The sequence below is a fragment of the Tenrec ecaudatus genome, chromosome 1, assembly GCF_050624435.1.
Source record: "Tenrec ecaudatus isolate mTenEca1 chromosome 1, mTenEca1.hap1, whole genome shotgun sequence".
Classification (NCBI taxonomy): domain Eukaryota; kingdom Metazoa; phylum Chordata; class Mammalia; order Afrosoricida; family Tenrecidae; genus Tenrec; species Tenrec ecaudatus.
In genome coordinates this window covers 13,481,071-13,504,074 of record NC_134530.1, presented here as the reverse complement: position 1 = coordinate 13,504,074, position 23,004 = coordinate 13,481,071, and the positions used below count along the sequence as shown (strand labels likewise).

Here is a 23,004-nt window from a genome sequence, read left to right as displayed (position 1 = left end):
GCCGCAGCGCCTCCCCACCCCTCCCCGGGCAGCAGAGAGAGAGAGAGAGAAAGAGAGAGAGAAGGGGCCCGAGAGAGACAGCGCAGGCAGACCACAGACGGCACGAGGCCCCACATCCCTGCGGGAGCCACAGGGTGAGCACTCAGGGGGCAGGAGGGTCTGCAGGGAATGGGGGTGCTTGGGGTCCCCCACCTCCCAGGCTGGGCTGTTCACTCTCTCGTCTTGGTTTTGTTCTTGGCGATGGTTTTTGTTTCTTTTTCGGCTAAAAAGAAAGCAGAGATGTGCCCCTCCCCCCTGCCCCACCCTCTACCACCATGAGCTCAGGAGGTGCTGGGGGTCCCCTGCCCCCAGGACCTCCTCCGTCCAGGACACCCAAACATCTCCAAGGGAGGGCCTGGGGGCGGGGAACGGGTTTAAAAATCCCCAACCAAGAGAAACGTGAGGAGGGTGTGGGCATCGCCACGACAGAGCCCCCCTCAGTGGAGCGTGGGGAGAGGGAGGGGCTGGAAGCAGAAACAAAATGAAAAAAAAGGGGGGGGTGGGAGGGGAAGAAAAACTCTATTTTTGTAAAAAGGGAAAAAGACCTCGTGGAGAATTTTTACTGGGGATTCTTGAACTTGAAAAAAAAAACCACAAAAAAGACAAAAAAAAACCATAAAGAAAATATTTTGGCAGGTTATGTTTACCACCGGGGGCCGGGAGCAGGAGGCAGGCAGGGCTTTGGGGCTGGAGTCCACAGGGCCAACACTTACCAAACCACAGCCGCTCAGGGCCCGCAGGGGCCACGTGGACACCCCAGGGACACAGCTCCGTTGATGCACCCCACCCCCCACCCCAACAGGCTCCACCTAGACATGGGGCTTTGGTCAGAGAGAAAGGAGGAGGTGAAGGGGTGGGGGCTACAGACACGTGGACACGGGTACACAGACACAGCATCCAGGGACACAGTCAGGCCCACAGCACCAGGCCCCCGTGAGAGGTCCCATTCTCTAGCCTAGCCCTCCACCTCCTCCTGCTTGGCCAGCCTCGCGGCATCCTCAGCCACAGCCTGGCCCCAGGTTCTCTGCAGACTTCTCTCCTGGGTCACCACCGGTCTCCCTGCTGCCCACGAACACAGACGTGCCCACGCGGCGCCCACACATCCAGACACACGATACCTCGTTCCACTTTGGCACCACAGTGGGCTGGGAGCAGCCCCCGCCCCTCAACACTTGAGGCCAAAGGACCTTCTGCCCCTGGGGTGGCCCACAGAGCCAAGGGGGCAGCCCCGCCCTGAGTCTCCCCCACAGCAAGCACCCCATGCCCACCAGGCCCAAGGTGGATGGGCCCAGGGGCCCTGCCCCGCACTCCCTCCCGCCCACTCGTGACCCCTTCTTTGGTTTGCTGGGTTTTTCTCTTTCCAGACTGGTGAGGGCAGTGAATGCGGGCCCACCGCCACCATCCCAAGCCTGGCCCGACCATGGCTTCTGTCGGAATTTTACACCCTCCCCCTCCCCTCTACCCAGTACCCTCTTCCCCAACTAGTTTTTATTCCTTTAAAACATGTCTGACAGAAGCCAGAGGCCTGGACCCTCGCCATGCAGCCCCCAAGCCCCCACCACAAAAGGGAGCCCTCACAGCCACCCCCCACCAGCGGGCCTAGTCAGAACTGAGCATTACAATCCCCGATGTTAGCTTGAGTTGCCTTCTCCCCGTGTCCCGGCGTTTGGTGTCCGGCCGTGGTCCCATCTGACTGTCCAGCTCTCTCTCCCCGACCCCTCCCAGTGTTTGTATTAAACGTCTGTGGAGCTCCTGCTGCAGAAAGAGGGGAAAAAAAGTGACAAAAAAAAAAACCAACAGAAGAGGAAAAATAAAAAACCAACAAAAAAAGAGAAAACACAGAAGAGATAAAAAAAAAAAAGACACAAACTGGCACCAGTTAACTTTCTTGTACTTTTTTGCCGAATTTAGCTTCTTGTAGTTTTAACTTATTGCTATGTTAGCTATTTATTATTCCCTGTTGTAAGGACATTTGTGTATATTTCTGTTACTTCATCCAGTTTGCAGGTTAGAAGGAACGATGCCGCTTTCTGTTTTGCCGAGACGTGGTTACGCCTAATTTATTTATAAAAGGGGAAGTGGCATCCTTAAAGCCCTGACAATAACAGTCAAGGTAGCCGCGGCACCCCGTGTGTGTGCCCGGCCCACGGCCAGCGACGTCTAAGGTCTCAACGGAATAATTTTTTGCTCTTGTCTTGAGAATTTTTTCAGTCCTTCTTAGCTGAAGACCCTAGCTTGTTGATACACAAACCTATTTATTCTTGTGGTTCTGAGTCCTCCTACCCTCTCCCTCAGCAGGGCCGGCACCCCCAGGGGCCCCTCCCCCCCTGCTGTTCTTGGGGCCCTCTGCGCCAACACGTGTGCCCACGTGGGAAGCGTGCCCAAGGCGTTTGTGAGCAATAAGGGCTGGGTTTGTCCCCCACTCAGGGGGGACTGGGCCTTGGAGAGGGGCGCCTCCCCACCCCTCATCCAGGTCTAGGTCCCTGCCACCCCCCAGGACTGGGAAGGGACATCTTTTTCTAAAACACAGAACTCAGCCCAGCCCCCTCCCTGGCAGCCGACCCCTCACCCCAGCGGCAGGCTGGGCCAGGGCTCCCAGGGAGGGGGCCAGGGGCGGGGACAGCAGGGCGGGGCCTCAGCCCCTCCAGCCCTCCCTTCATCCTGTTATTTATTTGGAAGGTTTCAAAGCGCGACACAGTCCATGTTGGAGGTGATTAAAAAAAAAAAAAGATTTAAAAGACAAAAAAAAAAAATTCAACAAGAACACTTTGCGTTGCGTTTAGACTATTTATTACCGGGATTACAGGCCTGGCCACGGTAACAGACTTTTACATGGAATTGTTTAATTATTTGTACTTTTCATGCCAGAAAATAAAAAGTTCAGAATCTTACAGCCGTTGGGTGTTTGTGCAACGTGTCCGGGGTGCCCTCAAAGTCGGCTGTGTAGCGTACCCCCCCTACCCCCCCACGGGCTGCTGTTTCTCCACGGGGCTCGGTCTCCTCTGGAGCCAGGCTTGGCCCCACCAAGACCCACTGCCTCCCTCCCACAGGGTGGGGGGCTGGCCCAGGTGGGAACCCGGAGGCCAGTGGTGGGGTGTGTGCAGGGGGAGAGGGGTGTGTCACCAAACCCAGCTGTGGCTGGGAGCCGCCCAGGGCCCGCCGGTGACCCACCCTCACCTGGTCCCCAGCAAGCAAATCAAGGCACACAGGCGCGGGGGGAGGTGGTGGCCGTGTTTATTGTTTCCAGGTCACTGGTCACATCACTTGACCCCACCAGAAGGGGAGGCAGGTATGGGGAGGAGTAGGGGGGTGCTGGTGAGGCGGTGGGAGGGCACACTGGGAGTCGGGCTCTTTCATGGTCTCTGGAGGCCCCCAGGGTCTGGGGGATGGCTCAGCTAGTCCCGAGATCGGGCAGAGCTCACTGTCCTGTCCTCCACGGAGGTCGCAGTGGGCAGCCTGGGTCTGCCATGAGGGCTGGGGGGCAGCCTGTGGGGCTGGTCAGGCCGTGAGGTTCTGGGGCAGGAGAGAACAGATGAGCTCGAGGAAGAGGGACAGCCCCGGAGGGCGGAGCGGCCAAGGCTGGACCCCCCTGCCTGCTACCTCGGCTCGGGCTGGCTAGAGCTCGTCGTGGTCACTGTCGGGCAGCTCGGGTGGCGGTTCAGGGCAGGCGGCCGGCGTCATCAGCTCCATCAGGTACTCGCAGCGGCTGGGTTCTGTGGTGCTGGTCACCACTGTCTCCTTCCCACACAGGAGCCGCACCTGGGGCGGGGCCGGGGATACTCAGAGGGGCCCAGAGGGGCACTGTGTCCCTGACCCACCCACCCATCAGGCACTCACAGTGGTGGAGCGGTTGGGGCCCTGCCAACAGCCTGTGCCCTGTTCATACTTCATGGCACTGAACTTGTCGTGGTCAGGGCCGGCCCAGGCGCCCCACGTGCTGTGGAGGGAGGGAGACGTGCTGAGGGGGGAGGGGAGGGGGTGGGATCGAGGAGGGGGATGCGAGTTTAGGCCCACTCACCCAAGGCTAGTGGGGGAGCCTCCGAGTTTCGGTTTCTGAGAGACCAGCTTGAAGGGGCAGAGCCGGTAGACATACCTGTCATGGGACGGGGCTGGTGGATGCGGACACTCAAGAGCCCCAGCGTCCTCACCACCAACCTTGACACCCCCACCCCCACCCTGGGGCCCCTAGGCGCCTCCAAGGCCGGCCGGCCCCGTCTGCAAACCCACTCGTTGGTGGTGAGCTCATAGCACTGGCTGTAGAGGTAGGCGAACTCCCCACTGGGGCCGAAGTCAAAGGAGATCTCCTGCTCCAGGTTCCTGCCGGGAAGCCAGGTGGCAGATGCAGGAGCCGCGGACTTGGGCGCCCAGCCCAGCCCAGGACTCAGTCTGGAGCCTGGGCGCAAGCACGGGGACCCTCCCACAGGGGCCTGGCCACCGCCTCCAGTTACCTGGGAGACACCCAATTAACATCTCCTCTGGGGAACCTGGCAGCAGGGCTGTGTGCGCGTGTGTACGCGGGAGGTGGGGGTGGGGGGTTGAGGGAGAAGGTGGGGCCCCCAGTACCTGATGGACTCTTCCATGTCCCTCAAGGACCGTTCGGCCTCCTCAAACTTGGTGCGAGCCTCTTGGGCAGCTGGGGGGCAGGGCAGGGAGGTCAAAGGGGCTGCTGAGGCAGGGCCCAGAATGGCAGCCACCCAGCCTCCTCCTCTCACTGGGCCCCAGGAGGCTCTTGCCAGCCTGGGGCAGACCCCAACTGGCACCCAGGGAGTGAGGCCAGGGCTCGGGTGGCCCCTTGCTTTCTCAGGTTGGCACAATAGCTGCAGCCCATGGGGAGGCAGGAGGGTCTCTAGGCTTCTAGGCAAGGGTGCAAGGACCCGACCCTCCCCCCCCAGCCACCAGCAGGCATGGTGGGGCCTGGACCTTGGACCCCTGGCCAGTCAGTCGGTGGAGGCAGGGAGAGTAAGGTTGGCTTGGGGGAGTGGAGCAGGAGAGGCCCCGCCCCACAGCCTCACCGTCTATGAAAGCTTGCGTCTGCTCGTCATAGGGTGGCAGCTTGTCCTCTTCGGAGGGGCTGGCCGCTTGGGGGGGCACCTGAGGGGGCAGGGCTTCCTGGGGACAGGTAGTGGGAGAATCAGCAAGTAACCCACCCCCAGGGTCCCGCCCCACCTCTGTGCCCTCCACACACCTTGGGCTGCCCTCCCTGCACCTCGAGCTCCTCCTCCTCCTCCTCTTCCTCCTCCTCCTCAGGAGCCTCTTCTTCCTCCTCCTCTTCGGTGGGTGGAGAGGGCACTGGGGGCAGCTGCCCCTCTGTGGGCTCCGCAGGTTCAGTGGCAGGTGCTGGCAGGTCAGTGGGCAGCACCTGTGGACAAGCAGGGGTTCGGGGTAGATGCCCTGGACTTGGTGGGGGGATCCACCCTCACCCGACCCCTCTCCCTGGGTCTGGAGTCCCATGAGGGCCCTGAAGGAGGGGGGTGTGGGTAGCTGGGGGTGAAGGGTGCATGGGGAGTCCAGTTGGCCAGGGGTGGCCTTGGGCGTGGGCAGGGCTGCAGTTGCCCTGCCCTCACTGACCTCAGACCGGTACTTGTCCCTGATGGCGGACCAGAGGCGGTCATAAAAGGTGCTGGCATCTGTCTGTGAGTCCCCTCCAAGGAGGGCCTGTGTGGTTGGGGTTGCGTGAGCATCTGGGCCTCCCGCCCTCCCCCTGCCCCCCAGGTGCTCAGTGGGCAAGGGAGGGTCTCAGCCTGCAGTGCCTGGCATGAAGGTGCACAAGGGGGCAGGCTAGGCCAGCTCACAGCCCCAGGATGTGCAGAGGGGGCACCTAGAGACCTGGGGAGGGGCAACTGCCAGAAAGAGAGAGAGAGAGAGACAGACAGACAGACACTGATGAGCAAACAGTTCCAGAGAGAGGGAAAGGGCCAGGCCTTGCAGGGAGAGGCTGTGAGGGCCAGCCTGGGCCACACAGGGGACTACTGTGCTGCAGGGAAGTGGAATGGGAGCTGGTGAAGAGGGAACCAAGCGTGTCAGGTGTGGGCAATCTGGCTCTGCCACCGAGGCATTGCCATGACCTTCCAGGTCCCACAGGCCTGGGAGAACCCAGGCGTGGCCTGGCAGGGACAGCCACAGCCGGGTTCCCCATAGCTCCTGCACTGAGGCCTACAGGGAACTCCCCAAGGGAGCAGCCAGCCTGCCCCCATCCTACTGCCCTGAGGCCACCCTAGAGGGAATCCTCTCCTCAGACCCAGGGCAAGAATACCTGGGCTTCCCCTTCGGAGAGCACCCCGTCCCCATCCGTGTCCAGCTCCGGGTGGGTCTGCAGTTCGGCCACTGTGACCCTGAAAGGTGAGGACACAGCCAGGGGGAAGGGGGGGGGGTTAGGGTTCCCAGCCACGTACCCAGCAGACCACAGGAACCACGTGGTCTGCCTCCCCATGGATGTTTCAGGACCTTGTGGTGGTATAGAGGAAGGGGCCCAGAAGTGGGGAGAGGAGGGCTGGGGGACCCACTCGGGACCCTAGTCACCTGCCTCTTACCCCTTACTTTATAGCTTTAGGGACTCAGAGACAGAGGGGGATTATATATCAGCACCCCTACCTCCCTAGACCCCTGAGACACCTCCTTCTACCCTCAGAAGCCGACACATGAAAGCTGCCCTTCTGCCCTGCCCCTGCCCAGGTGGTCAGTGACCTGTTCACCAGCCTGGACCCAAACCAAGGTCCAGCTTCTGCCAAAGTCCTCAGGCCGCCGAGCAGGCTGGGAGATGTGAGAGGACCCCACCACTATGTCCTGCACCTGAGGTTTCCTAGCCAGCTCAACCAGCACCCAGGGGTGGGGGTGGGGTGTCAGTGGCTCCCTGGCTTTCCCAGCCTGGACCCATTTCACAGGTGAGTCTGAAGAGGGCTGGAGACCAGTGAGGACGGGCATCCTCTGGCTGGTGTCTGAGGGACAGGGGTGGGGGCACTCACATCCCATCTGCGTCGTCATCCAGCTCCTGGAAAGCGCTGGCCGCCAGCTCCTGCTCCTGCTGGGCCTTGGAGGCAGCCTGCTGCTCTGTGGGGGACCAGCCATCAGCCCCCACCTCCGTCTCCTCCTCCCTCCCCCGCTACTCCCAGGACCACTGCACCCCAGAGAGCACCCGTCGGCTGCCAGGCACATAAGCACTGGAGGGGCAGAGCTCTCTGAGGACAGGCAGGGCGGGTGGTGCTGGGTCAAGAGGGCCGCCTGAGGACCAGTGGGGAGGCAGCAGATGAGGGGGAAGGCTTCCAGGAAACGGCATCCAGAGAGCTCTGAACAGGGGGGCCGGGCAGGGTGCAGACAGACAGGAGCGGCGAGGGAGGGGGGAGAAGCACAGATTCTGAAGAGAGGGATAGGAGACTGGCCAATGGGTGCGATCAGGAGTGAAAGGGCGGGGGAGGCACCCCTCCTGGGCAGAGGGCCACCAAGAACACCCTGTGGGGCAGCTCCACTCCAGTCCTCGGGATCCCCCAAGTCCCCGGCAACCACAAAATCAGTCAGAGAGTCCATCTCCATCGCGATCAACCAGGAACTGCCGAGACACTAAGAGAACTGCTGAGGCTCAGCCGAAACCCGGGAAGCCGCCTTTGCCCTACACCAGTGGTTCTCAACCTCCCTAACGCCACAACCCTCTAACACAGCTCATGTGCTGGTGACACCCCCAACCATAAAAGTATTTTCGTTGCCACTTCATCACTGTCATTTTGCTACTGTGATGAATCGGGCGACCCCTGTGTAAAGGCCATTTGACGCCCCTCCCCACAGGTTGAGAACGGCTGCCCCAAGCAATGCTGCCGATGCTGAACAGTCAGGTGTCTGTTTCGATGAGCCCCTGTGGGGCAGAGACGCTCTAAACCCAAGTCCAAGGTGGGAGACTGACTGGAGACTGCCCCCCGCCCCCACCAAACCAATAATGAAGCTGTGACTCAGAAAGCAATCAACAGAAAATGACCCCGCTCGTTCCAAGATCCCAGTACCCACTCTCCCTGAGAGGCCTGGAGTTGGGTAAAGAAGGGCAGGTGACACCCCACCATCGCCACCACTGCCACCGCGGGAGACAGACCTGATTCAAGGGCTCAAATTACTCTCAAATACGATGACCCCACGCAGTTGAAGACAGGCAGGCACAGAAGGAAGGAAGAAACCACGATGCAACAACAGAGAGCAAGAAGCCCCGGGCCCAGGCCATCCCTTCCGGGAAAGGACAGGCGAATCCTCTGGCTGCCCACGAGTACCTTCCCACAGCTTCCGGTGCTGCTCCTTGGCTTCCTTCTCCGGCTTCTCGGCCTCCTCCTTCACCGTCCGCAGCAGCTCCACCTGGTCCTCCAGGGACTTCTTTCCCTCCTGCAGCTCAATGAGCTTTTTCTGGGTGAGGAGACGGCAAGGGCCCAGCTCTCACTGGGCCTGCACCCCACAGGGCAACAGGAAGGCGCACTGGGGTCTCTCCTCTCTCTGGTTCCCAGGGCCCTCTAGAGACACCCAAACACCTCATCCCAGTCTCCGAGCCCCTGTCCACCCCTACCGCTCCACCTGCTCCATCACCTCCCACACCAGGCTCCGTCTGTCCTCAACAGTCAGACCCCCAAATGCCTTTCGGCCTCCTCTAGTCCTTGGTCGGCACAGATCCATCTGCCTGCCACGCTCCCGCTAGCCAACTCTAAACCTGTAAGAGCTTGCAGCAGGGATGGAGGGCTCCTCCAGGAAGCCTTCCCTACCACCCTCCCTCAAGAGGAGGAGTGGGGGGAGGGGGGAGAGGGTCTCTTGTGTCTGAGCTTCTGTTCGCCCCACAGCTCTGGGTGTCCTCCCACTAGACAACCTGTCCCAGAGGCAGGTCCAGGTGCAGCTACAGCCGTCTGCCCCACCCAGGACACGTTCTGGGACTCTGTGGTATTTCCACCAAGAAAGACTGCTCGCACTGGGGGGAGGGGCACTCCAGCCTAAGGATGCCAGTGGGAAGGTGCCCAAGGTGCCAGGGTCTTAGGTCACTCAGCCATCAGTCAAGTCCGAGTCCCCGGGGGATCGCATTCTTTCCAAAACCTTGGTCCACACTTAAGCCTGGCTTCCTGTCAGGGTCTCCTGTTTCCCCCTCCCCGCTGCCTCCAGCCACCCAAGAGGGCTAAGGTCACTTAGCGCTGACCTCCCTCCCAACATAGCTACTCCCTTCTTGTTCTGTGAACTTGGGTAGGAGAGATCTGGAATTTTCTTTGGCGGGCAGAGAGCCTGAGTCCTGGCTTAGCAGGTCAGACAGAAGTCCAGGGACAGTCCTGTGGACTCTGGCCCTTCAAACAGACCCAGGAGGCGGTAGGCATGGGAGAGAGGGACAGCTAGGGACACATGCCCTTTGGGGTCACAAGTACCCACCCTATGGAACCCAAGGGCCCCTGGGGGGTTTCCCTCGGAACTGGGCACTCATGCAGTCAGCAGTCCCACCTTAGAGACAGGGAGTGGGGGTAGGGAGGAGACACCCCTCATGTCCAGGAGGTGGCAATACTACTTCAGCCCAGGTCGGCCTGATACCCCAGCTCTGCTTGAGACCTCGGCACCCACTTGGCAACTGTGGCCCCAACAGCCACACCCCCTATGAGGCCTCAATGAGCCAACCAAGCAGTAACTCACCCCCAGGAAAACACCAGTTTTTCTTTGGGGGGGTGTGGTAGCAGAGATGTAACCCCCAGCCAGCTCTGCCTGCCTGCCTGCCTGGCCAGCCCATGCCTTCAGAAGAGCCCTGCACCAACTGGAATATGTGAGTGTGGGGGTGTGGTGGGATGGGATGGAATGGGGGGGGGGCGTATGTGTGGCCTCACCTCCTTCTCCTCCCGGGCCTTCTTCCAGTCCTCGATGAAGATCTTCTTCAGGCGGAAGCCCTCCCGGGTGACCTCGGCCATCTGCTGCAGTGTCTCCCTCTCCTTCCTGCCCTTCTCTCTGGGAGGCAGGGGAGACACACAGGCCACCGCTAGGGGGCACTCAGGGCCCACCAGGTCAGCCTCTTGCAAAGGGCTCAGCCCATAGGGGGTGGGGTGAGGTGGGCGCCCACGCACATAAAGGGCAAGTCACGCTCCCAGACAGACAGCCTGGCCACTACGGAAATGCCCTGGACCCAGAAGCGTCTGCACCAGTGGTTCTCAACCTTCCTAATGCAGCAAACCTTTAATAATACAGCTCATGTGGAGGTGACCCCCAACCATAACATCATTTTCATCGTTACCTCCTAACTGTAGTTTTGCTACTGCTATGAACTGTCATGTAAATACCTGACATGCAGGATGTATTTTCAATGTACAAATTGAACATAATTCAAGCATAGTGATTAATCACAAAGCAACATGTAACTACATATTGTGAAATTCTTGTTTTCCGATGGACTCAGGCGACCCCTGTGAAAGGGTCGCGACCCACAGGTTGAGAACCACTGGTTTACACAAGCTCCGGGCTTCTCGGAGTCTCCAGCCTCCCAGTGACTTGTGGAGGAGCCAGTTACACATTCAGCTGTGGACTGCTCGCAAGGTCATTGGTTCGGATCCACCAGCTGCTCCACAGGAAACTCTGCTCTTGTAAAGATTCACAGCCTCAGAAACCCAAGGGAGCAGTTCTATGCTTCCCTACAGGGTGGTAGGGAGTCAGAAACGACAGCATAGCATGAAGGTGTGTTTGTTTGTTTGAGGGGGAGGGGTTGCCATCAACCATCAGGAGGTGGACACAGCTGTCCCTACTAGATCTAACTCAATTCCCCACTCCTGTCACTTGGATTACCTGCCCGTGGGCTTTTAGACTTTCAGGCTCTGCTGCACAGTGTGGCTACAAAACACTGCGAGTTCTCGTCCTGGCTCTGCCAGTTCCCAGCGCCAGTGCCCTGGGAGAGCTGTTTTCCTTTCAGTATCTGTTTGCATCAGGTGGCATAGTGGTTACAGGTTGGTCTGCTAACCACAAGATCAGCGGTTTGAAACCACCTGCCAATCCACAAAAGACAGGTGAGGCTTCCCGCTCCTATGAAGAGTTACAGTCTTGGAAACCCACAAGGGCAGTTCTACCCTGTCCTATGAGTCGATAGCAGGGAGTTTCCTTTTTTCCACCTGTTGACTAGGGAAAGGATGGCACCTGCTCCTAGACCAGGGAAAATTGTGGTAAAGGTGCCTGGCATAGCATAAGCATGTGACCACAACTACAGCAGAAAAGGAGTCTGATCCACGGGGGAGGGGGGGGGTCACCTACGTACTTGCAGGTGTTCTCGCAGATGATGCCGCTGTTGTATTCGTCCGTCCCGTCACAGCAGTCTGAAGGCAGAGGCGGGATGCCATCAGACATGGTAGGGCCAGCTCTCCCATTGCACCCCCCAGCCCTTACTCACCACAAATTCCATCGTTGACTCGGCTGGAGGGGATGTACAGGGGCTTATAGCCAGTGTTGGTGCAGTGGAAGCTGCCGTTAGGACAGGCAGCAGTGCCTGGGGTTGGTGAGGGGGGAGGCAATTGCTCAGAGGGGTCAGTGGCAACAGAACTCTATCTCCCCACGCAGGCACACAGCACCCCAAGACATAGGGCCTAGAACCAAACCTCTCCCTCAGCCAGCCTCCACCTACACCTGTAGACACACAAACACCCAAAGCTCACTGCCACCGGGTCAATTCTGACTTACAGCAACCCTGTGGGTTTCAACGGCGACTGTAGGTTGCTATGGGCGCAGATAGCCTCATCGTTCTCTGGCTGAGAGGCTGGTAGTTTCAAACTGCTGACCTTGTGGTTAGCAGTTCAGCCCACTATGCTACCAGGGCCATGCACGCATCCGCACCGTCAAAACAAGCTGCTCCCACCTTTACCTCTGGTGTCTGACCAGACTGCCCTTCTGCCTTACCCTCCCCCCTTCCCCCTTGGAATCTGCAGGGTCCTTCAGAAAGTGGGTCCACACCCCAGGCTGGGTGAGGGCCTGAGGCTCCCTCCACAGAACGCTGACTACACACTTTGGGGCCTGCCTTCCTGTCCACTGGGAGCCAGGGAAAGGCTGGGCCAGGTCACTTGCGGTCACTGCGCCAGGGCCCGGCACTAAGCAGGTGGTCACGAAATGCACCAGGACCAAACCGCGAGAGAGCTCACAGCTCACCGGGCTCATCGGAGCCGTCCCTGCAGTCGCAGTAATCGTCGTTGACCTGATCCGAGGGGATGGTGGCCGAGCCGTCCAGGCAAGTGAAGGGCTTGGACTCGTCATAGAAGTGGTGGTCTGGGGACCAGGAAGAGGGGGTTATCATCTCAGGTCAGGGCGAGCGCGCGCGCGCACACACACACACACACACGTGAATTGCCATCACAGCCCTCCAGCCCTACCACTTTCCCAACCTCCGGGCTGGGAATCCAGGAAAAATGCCCGGTGTGCCAATTGCAGGAGTCAAAGGTGATCCCTCCTGCACCCTACCCCCCACCTCCTGCCGGGGCGCGGGGGCACTCACTGGAGAGGGAGACGCCTCGGGGCCGCTTGACCTCCACGGCCCAGCAGGCCGGCAGCAGCAGCAGCAGCGCCGGCAGCAGCAGCATCCCGGGTGCCGAGGCCGGAAGCGGATTCTGGAGGAGCGAGAGGGCTAGGGAGACGTGCACCTTCCCCGCACAACGCGGCAAGAAAGGGACCAGGATCCAGCCAAAGGGGGGCGCCCTTCCTCCAGCCAACTCGACTCCCCCGTCGCCAACGGGCAGTGGGGGCTCACTTTGCGTCCAATCACCCAGGGAAGGCGAGGAACGTTCTGTTCAAATTAATGGGGGGGGGATCTCAAAACCTCCGTGGGGCGTGGGGGTGGGGGGAAGCGAAGTCCCCAATTGCCGCCAAGAAACCTAAGGGATTAGCAGTCTTCCCCCCGCAACACACATTCCCCTCCGGCCGCCCCTTTTGGGAAATCGGGTGACCTCCCGCCCGCGAACTCATCACTTACACGCGGAGGGAGCCAAAGGTCAAGAGCCACCGCGCCCCCCTGGCCCAGTGACCAGTTCCCGCAGCAGAAAGAAAGCGGAAGCGCGGGCACGCCTCACTTCCGGCGGCATGCCGCGCTCCCGGAGCCGTCGCTCTGGGGCGCCATACTGGGTGCGGCGCGACAGGCGCGCCCGAGCCGCGGCGGCCATCTTGGGTAGGGCCGTGGAGCGGAAGGCTCGCGCTTAATGGCGGCGCCAGGTGCCTCCATCTTGGGAGTGGCAGCTTCTGCAGCCGGAAAAGAAAATCTCTGCTCCGTGCCCGCGAAGCAGGAGCCGGGGGCCCTGACGTGAACACGTGACCTCAAACTAACCGTCCCTCGGCATCCGCCTCCTCGCTTCCCGGCTCAACCCCGCCCCCTGTCAGGACACGCCCCCTGTTAGGACCCGCCCCCGCCGTGGAGCGACAGCCCTCCGCACCCGCCTCCTCGCTTCCCGGCTCAACCCCGCCCCCTCTCAGGACACGCCCCCTGTTAGGACCCGCCCCCGCCGTGGAGCGACAGCCCTCCGCACCCGCCTCCTCGCTTCCCGGCTCAGCCACGCCCCCTGTTGGGACCCGCCCCCCGCCGCGGAGCGTTAGCCAATGAGAGCCACGGCGGGGAACGCGGGCGGTTTCCTTGGGAGCGTTCTGGAGGAAGGAGGGGGGAGGCAGTTACCTAGCAACCGGGGTATGCAGAGAGGCCCTGCTAGACCGTCCGCAAGTGCATTCCCAGAGCCCGGTTAAGGAGAACTGGATCCTGGACAGGGGTGACTCCTAATCGCCGCGCTAGCCCCTAAGGCCTCTGGGCCCCAACCTCATCATGACGTCCCCGCTGTGCAGAGCGGCCTCCGCTCACGTTCTGACTGCTCAGGACCAACTTTTGACGCCCTTGTCCAAGGCCAAAGGCAGTCACCGTCAGGGCAAGGCTGGCGGCCACCCGCGAGGCAAGGGTGCAACCCCAGCCTGGTACCCAGCCCACACTAAGCCCAGATCTTTATACCCCAGCGGGGTGAAGGCCTCTCTGCACGCACAGGTGGCCGAGTTACAGAAGAAGATACAACTCTTAGGTAAGACGGCAGCAGAGGTCCAGGGGCCCACAGTGTCCAGACACGGTGGGAGGAGAACAAAATGTGTACCCACTTAGGGTTTTGCTTTGTTTAAAGATGTCTCCCGGGCTCACAATCAAATGGACTGTTTCACACGTTCTATCTGTCCTGCTCACTGCAGGGTCAGCAATTGAACCCTCGGTCACTCTGCGGGAGAAAGAGGTGGCAGTCTGCTTCTGGGATGATTACAGCCTCTGGGGCAGTTCTGGGTCGCACTGGGTGGCTAGGAGTCAGCGTAGACCACAGAGCACCGAGGAGTTTGCTGTTGGTCTCACACAGCGTGGAGAGGCAGTGGCAGTTCACTGGTAGGAATCCTCACCTTGCACGCAGGAGCAATGTCATCAGGAGGGACCAGTCCCTTGGCTTGGCAAAGTGGAGGGGGCAGCAGAAAAGGGGAAGGTCCTCTACAAGACAGATTGACACAGTGGCTGCGCTAGAGCAAGGCGTGCAAGGATGGTGCAGGTCGGGGCGGTGCTTGGCTCTGTTGTGCACGGGATTGCTGTCACTCGGCACTGACTGGATGGCACCTAACGACAGCCAGCCAGGGCACCTCAAGCACATTCCTTACCCCACCGATCAATAAAGACTCCTTTGGTGCTGTAATGCTGGACAGGTGGCAGTGGAAGAAAGACCTGGTCTTTCTAATGGTCATCTGGAAACCAGCCAATGCGTGATCTCTGGCTTTCTACTCCCACACAGAGTCACAGTCTCAGGTACCCACAGGGGCACTTCTCCCCTGTCCTGTAGGGTCGCTGGGAGTCAGAAGGGACTGCGTGGAAGGGAGAGTGGACAATTTCTGAAGCCATTTTTCAGTGGTCACATTTGGTTGGGGGCCAGGGTGGGTTTAATGGTGCTGCTGGGCAAGGCTGCACTGTCATTCACAGGAGACCCCCCCCCACTTACCCACACATGAAACATTATCTGGCCGCAGATGATATCCTTCATGCCCAGGTTGGGAAATCCTGGTGACAAACCATCCTGGTGTCATTTTTGTTTCCCTTCTTCATGAGGAGATTGAAATGATTGAAGGTTGGACTCAACAGTGAGACCGCCTGTGACCTTGAACAATTTGGTCAGCCTCTCTGAGCCTCAGCCTCCCCCTCGAAACACGGGTAGAATAGCTGTAGCGGTTGACATAGGATAAATTGAGGCCTGTAAAGCTCTTTGTCTGGCGTGCAACACATACTAAACATTCCCAGTGAGGTACTCAGGGGCCCTGGTGCCAGAGTGGTGTATGCATGGAGCTGCCAACCGGGAGGTCAGCAGTTTGAAACCTCCAGCCGCTCGCCAGGAGAAGGAGGAGGCTTTCTGCTCTCAGAAAGAGTTACAATCTCGGGAATTCACAGGGGCCAGTTCTACCCCGTCCTATAGGATTGCTATGAGTTGGAACTGACTTGATGGCAGCGAGTTTGAGGGGTTCTATTTTGAGTGACGTGGTAGCATGACACTGATGGTGACAAATAGGTCTTCCTTGGGGACACTGCCCCTGGCTACAGCAGTGATGCTTGGCCTGTGCCTTCCCACTTGCCCTGCCCCCAGAGGGGGACCGGAAGACCTTTTATGAGAGCTCCCAGTGGAACATCAAGAAGAATCAGGAGGCCATCAACAAGCTCCATGAGCAGATCAAAGTGCTGCAGATCCAACTGTTGAACCTGCTCCAGGTGCCCAGGCAGAGGCAGTGGAGGGGGCCTGGGAGTGGGCAGGGACTGCCTCCGTGGAGGGGGCCTGGCTGAGGGTGACCAGCTGCCTCGCCCTGCAGGGAGATGAGAAAGTGGTCCAGGCAGTGATTCGAGAATGGAAGTCCGAGAAGCCGTACCTGAAGAGCAGAACAGGCCAGGTTTGCTCTCCGTCACTGCCCATGCTGCCCTGTCTCCTGCTGGGTCCCCATCCAGCCTCCCCACTGCACTGCCTGCCTGCCCCCCAGTCTCCTCTCTCCAGTCATTTCTCTGCACCAGCCCCCATTCCTGCAGTCCCCCAATGAATCATCATCACCTCATCACCGCATGCCTGCTGTGTGTGCCTGCCATGGGAGCAGGTGTTGGGCCCCCCCCCCCCCCCCCCCCCCCCCGTCGAACAAGAGAGACCGGAGGGCTGCTCTCAGAGAGCGCACAGCTGAGTGGGAAGGGAACACATCAGGAAGCCAAAGGGACAAATGCAAGCCACTAGGTCATTTCCAGTAGTTGCAAGGGAAATGACCCAAACAGGGTGATGTGCTACAGAGGGACTGCAGGAGCAGGGAGATTGGCTAAAGCCCCGCAGAGCCCGCTCTCTAAAGGAGGCAGAGGATTCCCTTTTGCACGCTGGGCTTCTAGCTAGCAAATAAACTCTCTTTGCCAAAAAAAAAAAAAAAGGAGGCAGAGTTGACAGTCAGTATGCAGACAGAGAGGGCGAAGAGAGGTGACTTAGGTCAGAGGGCTGCAGGCCCAGGGAACAGCAGTATAAGGTCGCTGAGGCAGGAGCAAGCTTAGTGAGGGTGGAGCCACACAGGAGGCCGGTGGGGTGGGGTGGCTGCAGCCCAGTGAGTGGGGGGGTGCAGCAGCAGGAGGGGAGGTCAGAGAGGGAGGCGGGCCAAGCAGCGATGAGGAGTTGAGCTTGTACTCCAAGCAACAGAGGAGGGGGGAAAAGATTGCAAAGAGGCAAAAGTGGAAATGGGGACAAGTGCCGGCCACACTGGAGTGGAGGCGACGGAGATGGAAAAAAGGATGAGTGCCGGGGCATCATGTGAGCGAGGCCATGGAGCCCTCGCTGACAAATGGGATGTCCATATCGTGGGACGAGAGGGAGTGAGGGAGGACTTCAAGGATGGAGCCACCATGAGCTGAGACCGTGGGAGAAGGGCAGAGGTGGGGTGGATGTGGAAGTCCGTCTTGTTGTGCCGTGGGTTCAGCATGGAGCCAAGACCAGCAGCTCAAACCCTCCAGCCGCTGCACTGGACAAGGAGGAAACTGTCCCGTGTCCAGACGCCCAGTCTCGGGAACCCCAAGAAGCAGTTCTAGCCTATCCCGTACAGTTGCCCTGAGTCGAAATCAACGGGGCGGCAGTCGGCTGGGTGGGCCTGTTGGGAGGCCCCAGGTGATGCTGTTGAAACGTACAGCTGCCAGCCAAAAGGTTGAACCTCTAGTCTGCCCAAAGGTACCTTGTAAGAAAGGCCTGACAGTCCACTTCCCCCCAATCACCTATTCAAAGCCCTGGGGAGCACAGTTCCACTCGGACATGCATGGGGTTGCCCTGTGTGAAGGTTGACCTTGGCGGCAACTTGCAGCTGTCAGAGCTGTAGGCAGAGTATTCAAGCAGGCTGCAAAAAAAGTTATGGAAAATGGGATGGAAAGATAATGAAAATTTTCTATGAAAATATTTTTTGTTTGTAGTTTTTTTTTAATCCAAAGATCATTTTATTGGGAGCTCTTACAGCTCTTATAACAATCCACGTATCAATTTTATCAAGCATATTTGTACATCTGTTGCCCTCATTATTTTCTGAACATTTAATTTCTATTGCACCCTTAGTATAAATTTCCCTTTTTCCCCCTCCCACCCCCTCTACAAAATTCTTGAAGCCCTTTCATTTATACTTCTATGGACCAGCTGTTCAGGGAAGAGGTGAAATGTGGGTCCTCTCGATGTAGCTAACCCAAACCCACTGTCCCTGAGTAGATTTTGACTCACAGGAACCCGATCTCGTGTTTCCAAGACTGCACATCCTGATGGGGGCCGTCAGTCTCACCTTTCTCCCCAGGACCTAGTGCTGGGCTTGAACCACCAACCTCGTGATGTGCAGCCCAACACCCAACCTGCCGTGCCCCCAGGGGGGTTCCTGTCTCAGTGTATGACCCAACTCCCCTGCCCTGGGGGTCCATTCCAACTCATAGCGACCCTCTATTGGGTTTTCCAAGGCTGTAACTCTTTCCCAGGAGCAAACAGCCATAACTCTGGAATGGCTTTGTACTGCCCACGTGGGGTCAGCAGTCCCACAGAATACCCAACAACCAAATTCAACTGCCATCCAGGCCATCTCCACTCAGCAATCCTATCGGACAAGGTAGAACTGCCCTTGTGGGCTTCAGCGTCTGTAGCTCTTCACAGGCATAGAAAGCCTGGTCTCTCCCCAACCCCCACCAGCAGGAACAGCTGGTGGTTTCAAACTGCTGACCTTGCGGATTGCAGCCCACCCTACACCATTGGGCCTTTAAAGGCCTAACTGTAATGAGGCCACCCAGGCTTTGAGTGTGGGAAGAGGAGAGATGAGGCCCCGGGGGACTCGGGGCCCAAGAGAGTCCGAGGCCCTCTCTCCAAAGGCAAAGGAGACTGAAAAGGGGCACCAGGGATCCATCCTCCCCCAGGCCTGGAGAGAAGAGCTCCTGCAGGAAGGAGGGCCTTCTGATGCGATGCTGGGAGGAGGCAGCCTCAGTTGAAGATGGGAGAGGGGATGGGGGATGAACAGGGTGGGGGTGGGGGCTCAGGGCTTCTCTAGCAGGCCCCTGCCCGCCCCCTGCAGCAGGCACTGGAGTTCCTGGAATACCGACTGACTGAGAAGGTGAAGCAGCTGAACGCTCTGCGCCACGAAGTGGACTTGAGGCAGAAGCGTCTGGAGGAGCTGCAGCTACAGCACAGCCTCCTTGAGCTCGAGATGGCTGAGGCTCAGGACCACAACACGGATGTGGCCAAGGTGCGGCCAGCGAGGCCTGCAGGGGGGCCGGATAGTGGGGGTGGCTGCAGGGCGAGGAGGCTGGGGGGGGGCGGGTGTGAGGAAATGAGGCTACTCAGCCCAACTCTATGGCCATCTAGACCATGCGGAATTTGGAGAATCGCCTGGAAAAGGCGCGGATGAAAGCGGAGGAGGCTGAATACATCACCAATGTGTACCTGCAGATCAAGTCGTACCTGCAGGTGAGGACTGCGGAGTTGTCCTCGGAAGGGGAGGTCAGAGGTCAGGCTCTGGACAGGGACAACCCAGTCACAGGCCCGTCCACCTCCAGGAGGAAAGCCTCAATATGGAGAACCGGCTGGATACTATGGAGGCTCAAGTGCTGCACACCAAACATGAGCTGGGCGAGCTGCACCTGGTGAACCAGGAGGCACTCAGCGCCAGGGACATCGCCAAGGTGCCCATCTACCTCACCCCCCACCGTCCTATCCAACTGCCTTCAACTGCCCTGCCAGACCCCAGGATCTGACTGATCCCCAGGGCCCCTCCCACCTCCCTCCAAGGGGCCCCGCGCCCCGCTGGCTAGGTTAGGTGGTGGCTGGGGGCAGACCTGGCTTGCTGCCTGCCTCTCAGGACCAGCTGCAAACTCTGGAGGAGACGCTGTACCGAGAGCGCAAGGAGCGCGAGCGCTACGTGACCGAGTGCAAGAAGCGAGCGGAGGAGAAGAAATTGCAGAATGAGCGCATGGAACGCAAGGTAATCGTCCGCCACCCAGGGTAAAAACCTCCGGGCGCTCCTTGGCAGCACCAGCCCTGGGTCTGGCCCACAGTTTAGTGAGGAGGCGGAGGAGAGGGGAAAGGAGACTGCTTGGCTCCATACTCTCTGCGCCCCATCCCGTCCTGGCTGCACCCACTAGATTCTTCTGCCGACCCTGCCCTGAGTCCACTCCCCACTCCAACCACCTTGGAAGTACGCCCCTTTCCAGCCTTGCCACACCCCCTCCCTGCCTCATTTTACTGGCAGCCCTCCTTATCTATCCCCATGTACCCCTTCTCCAGCCACTCACCTCCAGGAGCCTCTGCCTTCTGCTTGCCCTGGCCCCTGCGGACCCACCTCCCCTCGCTCATCTGCTGTCCCCCCAACCTGCCCTGCAGGTCCCGACTCTGGCCCGGGTGCCCTTCCTTCTTGCCATCACACCCTCTCTGGGGCTCAGTTGGGATACCCTGCCCCAGCCTCTGTGCTGACTTGATTACGCCCCTGGGCCCCTCCCACCCCCCCAGCAGACTCAGCGTGAGCACATGCTTCTGCATTCTGAGGACATGATCCAGGACAACCTGCGTGCCAAGGAGGATGAGCTGCGGCAACGGTGGGGCATGTACCAGTTGGAGGTCATCTTCAGCAAAGTCAGGGACGCCACTGGCGTCGGGGACACCCATGTGAGTGCTGCCCGCAGCCCAGCCTGCCCAGACCTAGCTCCGGGGCCCAGGCCAGGAGGTTGGGGTGTCTCTCCAGGGAGCTCACCTGTTCCCCCTCCCGTCCCCGCTGGATCCATTCCTCAGCTTAAGAGGATGTCTCCCATTCCTTGCTGCCTCCTTCTCTGCTGCCCTTTGAAGCAAATCTGGCTAGGGTTGTCTGTACCGACACCCACCTTCCACCTTGTTCTCTCTCACGATGGGTCAGACAGGCCAGAGCCTGGAGGCTCGCTCCGAGTGTCTGTCGCTGCCCTCTGTGTCTCCAGCATCTATGACGAGCGTTGCCTAGCCCACTGTAGGCAGCTGGCACCACTCTTAGACTGGACAAGCAGAACCCCAGCCCAAGGTCCCCGGCAATGCAGCATCTCCTTGAAACTTCCAAAGTCCCCTTCCGGTGCTGGGTTATGGTCAGCCAACACTGATGTCTGCATGAACCCTGGGCTCGTTTCTTGCCTCTGTGGCCCCTCCAAGCAACAGCATGGGGACCTCCTCCCAGGTGACTCTGGGGTCATCTTGGGACACCTGGCTAGGCCCCTTTCCAGAAGGGAGACCTGGTGAGCGGGTAGCTCCTGCCGGCTCGCTCGTGAGGTGTCTGGAGGATGAGGTGGGATTGGCCATCAGAAAGTGATGGGCCGTGGGTTTTGACAGGCAGCTCCGCTTACTGCACAAACAGGGCTCTGCTCGCTGGTTTGCGGGGGACTCAGTCTCCAGACAGACCATCATGAGCTCAGGGCTGCGCCATCTCACGCAGACCCAGGTGGCTGTGCGAGGTTGGGCTACCTACCTTGCGAGTCCCAGAGCCCCCTTCCCCCCACCACGCTCTAACTGCGGGTTAACTGCCGTCCCCCCCTCCCTGCCCCCAGTCAGTGGTGCGGCGGTTCCTGGCCCAGGGCGACACCTTCACGCAGTTGGAATCCCTCAAGAAGGAGAATGAGGAGATGCTGGTGAAGCAGAAGCAGGAGAAGCAGCGGTTGCAGCAGGAACTGGAGCTGCTCAAGTACTCCGGGGAGACCAAGGTGGTGAGGTGAGGCCGCGGGGCACGAAGGAAGGCGTGGGGCACACGCGTCGGTGCGCTCCCACGGCGGCCTCTCTTGCGCCCTGCAGCGAGCAGAAGCAGTTCCACCAGCTGCAGCAGCGACTCAAGGCCGAGGAGGAGCGGCGCAACGAGGCACGCGAACAGCTGGAGCGCTGCGTACGGGCGCTGGAGGTGGCCCAGGAGGGCCTCGAGCACCTGGCGAGCAAGCTGCACTACGTCAGCGCGGTAGGCCCCGCCCTCCCCTCTCAGCGGCTGGGGCCTGGGAACTCCCACCCCCTCCCGAGCCAGCCCGCCCCGGTCCCAAACCTCAGAGAGCCCTTCCACTTCCGAGAGTGACCCAAGGCAGGCGACGCACCTCCCTGCCCGTGTCATCTACCCCCACTCTAATCCAGGGCCCTTAAAATTCCGAGGCTCCGCCCACACACTGGTGGGACCTAGACTTCAGAGGCCCCGCCCCACGAGGGATAGAACCACCCCCTGTGGGTGGCCCTGAGCTGGAGAGCCCCGCCCCCGAAGCCCCGCTGCCTCCCTGCCAACCGGGCTCTTTTGCAGGAGGGCAGCAGCTTCGACAAGGAGCTGGACCCCCAAAACCCCAGCTACGTGCTAGACCTGCTGGGCTTGGTGGAGGGGAAACTGCTGAAGCTGCAAACGCAGCTTGAGAACCTCAACTTGCCGGAGCTGCTGGAACACATAGCCAATCGCGAGGTGCCCAGGCCGTCCGGGCGCGGGACCCCGAGACCGAAGGGCCGGGCTGAGGGGGCAGGGGCTGGGTCGAAGACGCCAGGGAGTCTTGATAGTGGGCGACCCTCGGGACACCAGGGGTGGTTGCTGAGGAGCCCCGGGTGAGCCCAACAGGTGCAGAGGAGCCAGGGGAGCTGAGAGCTCGTCCCGAGAGGCCAGAGGGCGGAGCTAAGGGAGAGGTCTGGCGTCAGAGGTCAGGGGCGGGCCTGAGGGGCGAGGGGGTGGGACTGGTATCACGTGCTCGCTGGGAACCTGGGGTACGGCTAGCCCGGGGAGGGCGTGGGGGGAAGGGAGGGGCACTTAAACCGGGAATTGAGCCGTAGTATCAATATATAGACATATTTCAGAGTGCGGTGGGGGACCCCTGCAGCCCTTGCCCCACCCACGCTCCTCTCTCCCGCCTCCCCCACCTAGTTCTTCGCCAGCTTAGAGGGAAAGCTGCCGGTCTACAACACCCGCATCCCCATGCCCGTCCTCGGCTCCAAGGACAAGTTCTTCGGTCAGCGCCCGCAGGAAAAGGGGCGAGCGTTGGGGAGGGGGGACTGTGCCCAGGGGCGTGATCCGAGGCCAAGATTAGGACAGGGTGGAGCAGAGGAGGAGGCGGAGCCACTACCAAAGAGGACCGCCCCTTCTCCCCTCACACGCCCTGTCCCGTCCCCCCCCCCGCAGACGAGGAGGAGAGTGAGGACGAGGACAACCTTGCGGTGACTCGCGCGATGCTCAAGATGCGCTCCCAGAAATTCATCGAATCCCGCAGCAAGAAGCGCAGCCGTGCTCGGAGGTCCTAGTTCGGTGCATGTGTCCCCCTGCGTCCCGGAGTCCCTTCGGAGCCCCGGAGCCCTCCCTCGGGGCCCAGCCTCAGGCCCACGGGGCCCGTCAAGGGCTGGACCGGCCCGGCCTGGTTATGGAGCCCGCGCGAGGCGCGGGAAGGAGGAGGGAAGGGGACCTGGAGTGACCTTCCCACAGTAAATCTTCCCAGGCGGACGGAGCAGGCTGCCTCGGAATTGCGCAATAAAGGTCATTGAGCAG

General features: G+C 60.1%; 2 protein-coding genes across 3 annotated transcripts; one reads left to right on the top strand and one right to left on the bottom strand.

Annotated features, from left to right (window-relative positions):
- Positions 1–3,257: 3,257 nt before the first annotated feature.
- Positions 3,258–13,119, bottom strand: PRKCSH (PRKCSH beta subunit of glucosidase II). 2 transcript variants are annotated; one of them, XM_075547465.1, is made up of 18 exons: positions 12,962–13,119; positions 12,488–12,599; positions 12,145–12,261; positions 11,396–11,491; positions 11,264–11,321; positions 9,855–9,972; positions 8,286–8,415; positions 7,002–7,086; positions 6,293–6,371; positions 5,608–5,694; positions 5,225–5,398; positions 5,052–5,148; positions 4,603–4,672; positions 4,267–4,356; positions 4,058–4,132; positions 3,877–3,976; positions 3,640–3,798; positions 3,258–3,552 (listed from the first exon to the last, which is right to left on the bottom strand). In XM_075547465.1, exons 2-17 carry the CDS (start codon positions 12,570–12,572, stop codon positions 3,655–3,657), a joined length of 1,605 nt encoding a protein of 534 aa, XP_075403580.1. In that variant the 5' UTR covers positions 12,573–12,599; positions 12,962–13,119; the 3' UTR covers positions 3,258–3,552; positions 3,640–3,654. The 2 variants fall into 2 exon arrangements, with proteins under 2 accessions (XP_075403580.1, XP_075403588.1); XM_075547473.1 differs by having other exon boundaries at positions 5,246–5,398.
- A 585-nt stretch (positions 13,120–13,704) lies between these two features.
- Positions 13,705–22,989, top strand: ODAD3 (outer dynein arm docking complex subunit 3). The gene is made up of 13 exons (XM_075536550.1): positions 13,705–14,042; positions 15,621–15,742; positions 15,841–15,918; positions 18,580–18,747; positions 18,867–18,968; positions 19,058–19,183; positions 19,360–19,482; positions 20,010–20,162; positions 21,062–21,222; positions 21,303–21,459; positions 21,787–21,939; positions 22,390–22,474; positions 22,645–22,989. The coding sequence occupies exons 1-13, from the start codon at positions 13,796–13,798 to the stop codon at positions 22,761–22,763; spliced, it is 1,794 nt and encodes a 597-aa protein (XP_075392665.1). The 5' UTR covers positions 13,705–13,795; the 3' UTR covers positions 22,764–22,989.
- Positions 22,990–23,004: the final 15 nt, after the last annotated feature.

Coding starts and splice junctions, on each gene's coding strand:
- PRKCSH (XM_075547465.1), bottom strand. CDS start 12,572: ATGCTGCTGCTGCCGGCGCTGCTGCTGCTGCTGCCGGCCTGCTGGGCC. Junction 4,357..4,602: donor GACATGGAAGAGTCCATCAG/GTACTGGGGGCC, acceptor GCTTCCCGGCAG/GAACCTGGAGCAGGAGATCT. Junction 3,799..3,876: donor GCCCCAACCGCTCCACCACT/GTGAGTGCCTGA, acceptor GCCCCGCCCCAG/GTGCGGCTCCTGTGTGGGAA.
- ODAD3 (XM_075536550.1), top strand. CDS start 13,796: ATGACGTCCCCGCTGTGCAGAGCGGCCTCCGCTCACGTTCTGACTGCT. Junction 18,969..19,057: donor AGATCAAGTCGTACCTGCAG/GTGAGGACTGCG, acceptor GTCCACCTCCAG/GAGGAAAGCCTCAATATGGA. Junction 21,940..22,389: donor AACACATAGCCAATCGCGAG/GTGCCCAGGCCG, acceptor TCCCCCACCTAG/TTCTTCGCCAGCTTAGAGGG.